Below are 6,093 nucleotides of genomic sequence, written 5' to 3' on the forward strand. Positions count from 1 at the left end.
TAGTTATGGTCATAAACGGTTTAATTGAAGACAGCAATTTAAAATATGATATTGTAAATCTGCAACTCGGTTTCAGCCAGGGGAATTTAATCTACGGGGCAGCGGAACCCTCAGCTGCAAGTTCATTTGCAATGTTGCAGAGCCAGCCCCTGAGCTTCTGACAATTCGTCTACATTAATATTGATGTCGCCTGTGCAATCTATTTCTGTTATTTTTATGGTTGTTATTCTACATCTGCAAAGGTCATTTAAATTATACCGCGACCGAAAATTTGTTTCATAAATTTTGATATAAATACTAATTACACTCTCTCGCAGAGCCAGCAGGGTAGCATTCATTTATCACGTTTATACGACCTGCAATGACAGAAAGGGAAGGCAAGGGAGACTGGAGAGCTTTTCCGGAGACCCTTTAAGACTGGCAGAAGAGGCAGCAGGTTGCTGGTGGGTGAAGAAGAAATTCCTACCACAATCACTGAGATTTAAGAATCTTTAATAAGGTACGAAAGGTTACCAAACAGTTCTGGAAACTAAAGTGTACATACGAGTTCTTCTAACCATAAATATTGAAGAGCTGTAACATGGATAAACTGGCCCTTTACATGCGGATAAATATGGAAACTAGGAATTATATACATTATGTGGTTGTATCTTTTGCCAAAAGTAACGGACAGTTATAGTTTATATCTTTTTTAATATCACTTTACATAAACAAATGGAACAGTTTGACACGCAGATCCAGGCTCGTACTATACGAATTCTTGACAGGACGTGAAACAACATTTTACTGCACTAAAGTACTTAGACTTTTGGACGAAATGTTTGCACTTTATACAAAAAAAGCACATTAATACCAATAATATTCGGTTAGGTCGACGTGGAGACTGTAATCGTACAAAGTAATTCACATTTTGGTACACATTTACTAGAACATTCTTGCCATTCAGTACAAACAGTTGGCTTTCGGCCGCCCACCCCTCCCCCCTCCCCCCACCCCGCCCGGCCCCTCCCCCCTCCCCAATGCAAAGACCACAATGCCACAATCCCACCCACCCGCTCCAACCGCGATATAACTATTTACAGAATTCAACAGTACAGTTTTAAGCTAATAATTCTGTATTTACAAGAAAACAAAGAAAAAAAAGCCGAAGCCCCAGAGAGCCCGTACGGATCCGACAAGAAACTGGCCCTCGGAGTTGGCGGCATTTGGTCAGGTGGCCTCCTCCCCCTAGACCCCCTACCGCACCTTGGGTACCAAGCCTTCGCCAAAAAAGGAAAAATAATGAAAGCGAAAGGAAATTTTTAAAGGTTGATACTTCCTCTGTTACTCGTCCTGGGTCTATTGGCAGATTTTTTAAAAAGGATTGCGGGGTCTGTGTGGGGGGTTGTTTTGATTCGCAGGGTTCTTTCAGTAATGTTGTGTATACGTGTGTGATCAGTCTCTTAAATAGGGTTTTGTTCGGTGTTTTGTTTCTGATTTTAAACGTACCATTCGTTAAAATTGGAAGAGAGCGCGCTGTGGCCGGCTGTGTGGTGGACTGCGGAGGAGGAGGGAGATAAGGAGCTGGTGGTCGGGTTGTCTGTGGAGGGAGACACGATGGTGGGAGGCGTGGAGGATTCGTAGCCGGAGCTGGCGGCCGGCGAAGGCTGCGAGCCCTGCGAGGAGGATTCGTGGACCTGCAGGAATAAAGTCGCGTTTTTACGGACATAAAGAGCCAGTGTGGCGGCCGCCTAGAGTGGCGACTGCCGCGAGTGCCCTTCCTCCTGGACCTCTTGGAGCCCCCTGAACACAGGCGAGGCCCGATCAGCGGGACCTTGGGCTTGGTGCCCTTTCACAGGCCTGCAGACACCGTGCTCCCGGGAAAGTCAGCGTCCCCAAGACTCACAAAAGAAAAATAGGTCTCGGAAGGGGGAGCGTGGATTTGAGGCTAGAGACTGTACTTTCTTTCCCTGAACTTTGCTTGCCCGTGTTTAGGTGAGCCGGAGCTCAGGCCTGGGCGCAGGAGTCCAGCTCTCGAGTCTCACCGGCCAGCAGCAAGGGCCGCAGTTTCCGCAGCGTCAACCCCCAGCAAAAGCCCTAGCTCCAGGCCAAATTCAGTGGCGGCCTTTGCTCATACTCGCCTCTTTTAACTTTTATTATGAAATCAAGAATTTAAAACGGCCTTGGGCACTCCCATCCCCTTTTCCAGGTCCCGCCCTACCCTCTCTGCCCAGCTCCACTGAGTGGAACCTTTGCCTTCCCGCTTCCTCTGGCTCCCGCCACCGCCTGGCTGCCACTCGCCGCTCGACCCCAAGCCGAGAGCCAAGAGAGCTCCTGCCTCAAAGGGGACGACGAGAGCGCGGCGATTACCTTCATGTGTTTGCGCAGCGAACTGGGATGCGTGTAGGACTTGTCGCACATCTTGCAAAGATAGGGCTTGTCGCTCGTGTGCACGTGCATGTGCTTCTTGCGGTCGCTGCTGTTAGCGAAGCGCCGGTCACAGCCCTCAAACTCGCACTTGAAGGGCTTCTCCCCTGGTGCGAAAGTAGAATGAGAGGGGTCTAATTAGAAAAAAATCCCGCGGCCGTTTTTCAAAAACTAAACAAATGTAAAAAAATTAAAAAAAAAAAAAAAAAGCCAGCAGCCCAGGATTAGCGCTTTTTGCAAGTTTAAAAACCCGGAACGTCAATAAATTCTTATATCTGCAGTTGAATTATAAATATTTTAACTCTATTTTAATCCCTAATACAATTAGATCTACATTTTATTTTTAGGTTTAAAAAAAAAATAGGAGGAGGAGGAGTCAGTTTTTAGCATCAGGTCTGGAAACTCGTATTACCCAGAGTTATATACACAATTTCGAATTGCTTCCACCTGGCTCCCGATTTCTAGTTTTCACGTTTGCGGCTTATTCTCCTGCCCTATTGCTTTTCTCTCCTCCCCCTGCCCCCTCCCCGACGCTCCGCATCCCCTCGTCGCCTCCTCCAACCCACCCCACTCCCTACATACACTCGCATTTTAGAGCGTAATCTGGGCCGTAGAGAACTCAACGCCACAAATTCTTCCCTGACTCGGGCGTTAAACCCGAAGTCCCAAGCACGGTTCTCAGACCTCACCCGGGAAAATCAGAATAGGAAAGCAGACCCAATTCCTGGCCTCGTGGGGGCAGGGGGCCCAGAATGTTTTGCCTGATGCCAGGCTACAACCCTGAGCTCGCGGGAACTTTTTTTTTTTTTTTTTTTTTTTTAACTGTTCCGGACTTGTGTCTTAATTATTTTTAAAGGCCAAAACGGGGAATCTGGTGTTTTGAAAACCACCCTCACGGAGTCTAACAGACAAAAAGGTCTTCCTTGCCTTCCTTGGACTTTCTCCACCCCTCAAGCCCACTCTTAAAACTAGTCACTACTAAAACTGAACTCTTCAAATGTGCATAAATCTCCAAAAGTCTCCGTAATCCCAAATTATTTCCTTTCCCCACTCTGTCTCAATTCTTTCTTTCTCTATTTTGTTTCTTTCTACGCCCTTAATCCGGCCTCCTCAATTTCCTCAGCTCATTCCTTTGGCAAAGTCCTCAGTGAAGTGCACGGAGAGAAATGTTGGCAGCAAGCAAGCGTTTAGATTTGTCTGCAGCCTGAGCAGCTGGCGCCTCCGCAGCTGCCCGGAGCCAGCCACTTTCCCCGGCTTCGAAAGTACCAAGGTCTCCGCCAAACCAGGTTTGGCTTCCTGTTCTCCGACCTTTTATGTTTCTCATTTTAAAAATCTGTATCCCCAGATCCTTCTCGTCCGCCCTCTGTGTGGTTTTATATATATATCATAGATATATATATATATATGATCATAGATATATATATATATATGATTTTTTGTTTCCGTAATTTCAAGCCCCAAACTAAAAATCAGCGCACAATTTCCCTGCCTGCCTGCCGGAACCTGACGCCCGGGATCCCACCGAGGCTGCGTTTGTGCGACCTGGCCGCTGACTTTCGGTTTGGGTCCCAGGCCCAAGTGGGAATGGGTAGGGGTCCTGCAGCTGTTTCCGTACCTGTGTGCGTCCTTTTGTGGATCTTTAAGTTCTCGGAGCGCGCGAAGACCTTGCCACAGCCAGGGAAGGGGCAGGGAAAGGGCTTCTCCCCCGTGTGCACGCGGATGTGGTTAACCAGTTTGTATTTGGCTTTGAAGGGCTTGCCCTCGCGCGGACACTCCTCCCAGAAGCAGATGTGATTACTCTGCTCCGGGCCACCTACGTGCTCCACGGTGACGTGCGTGACTAGCTCGTGCATGGTGCTAAAAGTTTTGTTGCACGACTTTTTGGGGTTGGCCAGCTGCTCGGGCTCGATCCACTTGCAGATGAGCTCTTGCTTGATGGGTTGGCGCATGTAGCGGAAGAAGGCGCCGGCGCCGTGATGCGCGGCCATGTTCACGTTCATGGGCCCGTAGCCGTGCAGCTGCGGCGCAGCATAGTGCTCGGAACGCGGGCTGGTCACCTGGCCGTACTGCTCCGGTCGCGGGTACATGTCCCCCGAGAAGCCGAGCCTCATCTGCCCGTTGACCACGTTAGGCGACGCGTGGCCGGCAGCCTGCTCATGAAGCCCGGGGAAGAGGAGGTGGCCCGCGGCGTCCGTGTGGCCGTGTGGGCCCCCGAAGCCCCCGGCCGATGCAGCAAAGAGGCTGTGCTGTGCGCTGGCTGCCGCCGCCGCGTCGCCAAAACCCCGGTTGCGGAACAGAAAGTCCCGCGTGGAGTTGAAGGCTGCGCTGGAATAGGAGCCGACGTGGCCCGGGTGATGGTGATGGCCCAGGGCCGCAGCAGCCGCGTAACCTGGCGCCTGCGACGTGAAGGCTGTCTGGCCGGCCGAAGCCAGCTCGTGCGAACTAGGGTTGAGCTTGAAGGCGCCCATGCCGTCGGCGAACGGGTTGATGCCCAGGCCCACGTCTCGTTCGGCCACGTCGCCCGCGGAGTGGTGGCGGGACGCGCCAAAGGTGGTCACGCCGATCGCTGGGTACTGGGGGCCGGCGTCCAGGAGCATCGTGGCTGCTCCGGGCGAGCCCCGGCCTCCCCCGCCCCCCCCCACCCTCGCCAGCCGAGGAGGGAAAATCGGGAGGAGGAGGAGGAGGAACAAGAGGAGGAGGAAGAAGAGGTAGAAGAGGAGGAGGGAGGGGGAGTCGACCCACCTCGCGAAGTCCTAGCCTGCAGGCAACGGCGCGGCGCGCCCGGGCGTTGGCCCGGCCAAACGCAAAGTAGCCGGACGGCTGCGGGCCGCGAGTAAGACAGGCTCCAGCGCCCGCCAGGCAGACCCTGCCGGCCCGGCTCGCACTTTCTCGCCGCTTAGTCTCTGCCGGGAGGGCCGCGCGTCAAGGCTGCCCGGGGAAAGGCATGGAGCATCTCAGCCCCCCAAAAAAACTTCCTCCTGGATTTGTAGCATAGAGGAATGTGAGCGCCAGAGCCGCGACAGCTTCACTCTCTCTCCGCCTCGCGCCGCGCGCCCCTCCTCACTTCTCCACTAGCCCCTCGCTCTTTCTTTTCTCTCTCTCTCCTTTCTCTCACGCTCGCCTCCTCGCTCCTTCACTCTCCTTTTTTCCCTCTCTGCTTTTTGCAAAAAAAAAAAAAAAAAAAAAAAAAAGTGGGTGGGGGGAGAAGAAAGAAAGAAAAAGCCAAAGAAAAGGCGCAAATCATGCACAATATTGTCTTTTGCGGTTTATCTTCCTGGGGAGAAACTTTCACCTCCTCAGCCGGGCGGTGAGCGCGAGACTGATAGCAGCAATCATTCCTGCAGATAAATGAATTGAAAGGACGACACCGTCCCCCCCTTGATGAATGGGAGCAGGGGGAGGTGTCACGTGCTGCCGACGCTGGCGCCCATTGGTGCGTTTGCACTCCCCCCGCCCGCAGCTGCCGCGCCAACGGAGGGCGCGCCGAGGCGCCGCGCGCAGCTCATTGGCCCGCCCGCCTCATCAATCCCAGGTATTGTAAAGCGCTTGACATCCCCTTTTGACAAACCAGGGCTGCCAGGAGTAGCAACTTTTTTTTTAGCCAAATTTTTTCCCTCTTCTCACGGAAATTTTTTTTTCTTTTCTTTTCTTTTGTTCTTTTTTCTTTTCTTTTCTTTCTGGTTTTTT

At 52.0% G+C, this 6,093-nt stretch overlaps 1 protein-coding gene across 1 annotated transcript; it reads right to left on the reverse strand.

Annotated features, from left to right (window-relative positions):
• Window positions 1-475: 475 nt before the first annotated feature.
• ZIC1 (Zic family member 1) lies at window positions 476-6,086 on the reverse strand. Its single transcript, XM_008008793.3, has 3 exons — window positions 4,022-6,086; window positions 2,350-2,513; window positions 476-1,676 (listed from the first exon to the last, which is right to left on the reverse strand). The coding sequence occupies exons 1-3, from the start codon at window positions 5,001-5,003 to the stop codon at window positions 1,479-1,481; spliced, it is 1,344 nt and encodes a 447-aa protein (XP_008006984.1). The 5' UTR covers window positions 5,004-6,086; the 3' UTR covers window positions 476-1,478.
• Between the last annotated feature and the right edge of the window lie 7 nt (window positions 6,087-6,093).

The sequence above is a fragment of the Chlorocebus sabaeus genome, chromosome 15 (genome assembly GCF_047675955.1).
Source record: "Chlorocebus sabaeus isolate Y175 chromosome 15, mChlSab1.0.hap1, whole genome shotgun sequence".
Taxonomy (NCBI): domain Eukaryota; kingdom Metazoa; phylum Chordata; class Mammalia; order Primates; family Cercopithecidae; genus Chlorocebus; species Chlorocebus sabaeus.

Bases quoted from the DNA above. Each gene is read 5' to 3' on its own strand.
- ZIC1 (XM_008008793.3), bottom strand. From the start codon at position 5,003: ATGCTCCTGGACGCCGGCCCCCAGTACCCAGCGATCGGCGTGACCACC. The intron at 2,514-4,021 runs GTACGGAAACAG...CTTTCGCACCAG, and splicing joins CCACAAAAGGACGCACACAG to GGGAGAAGCCCTTCAAGTGC. The intron at 1,677-2,349 runs GTAATCGCCGCG...TTATTCCTGCAG, and splicing joins CGCTGCGCAAACACATGAAG to GTCCACGAATCCTCCTCGCA.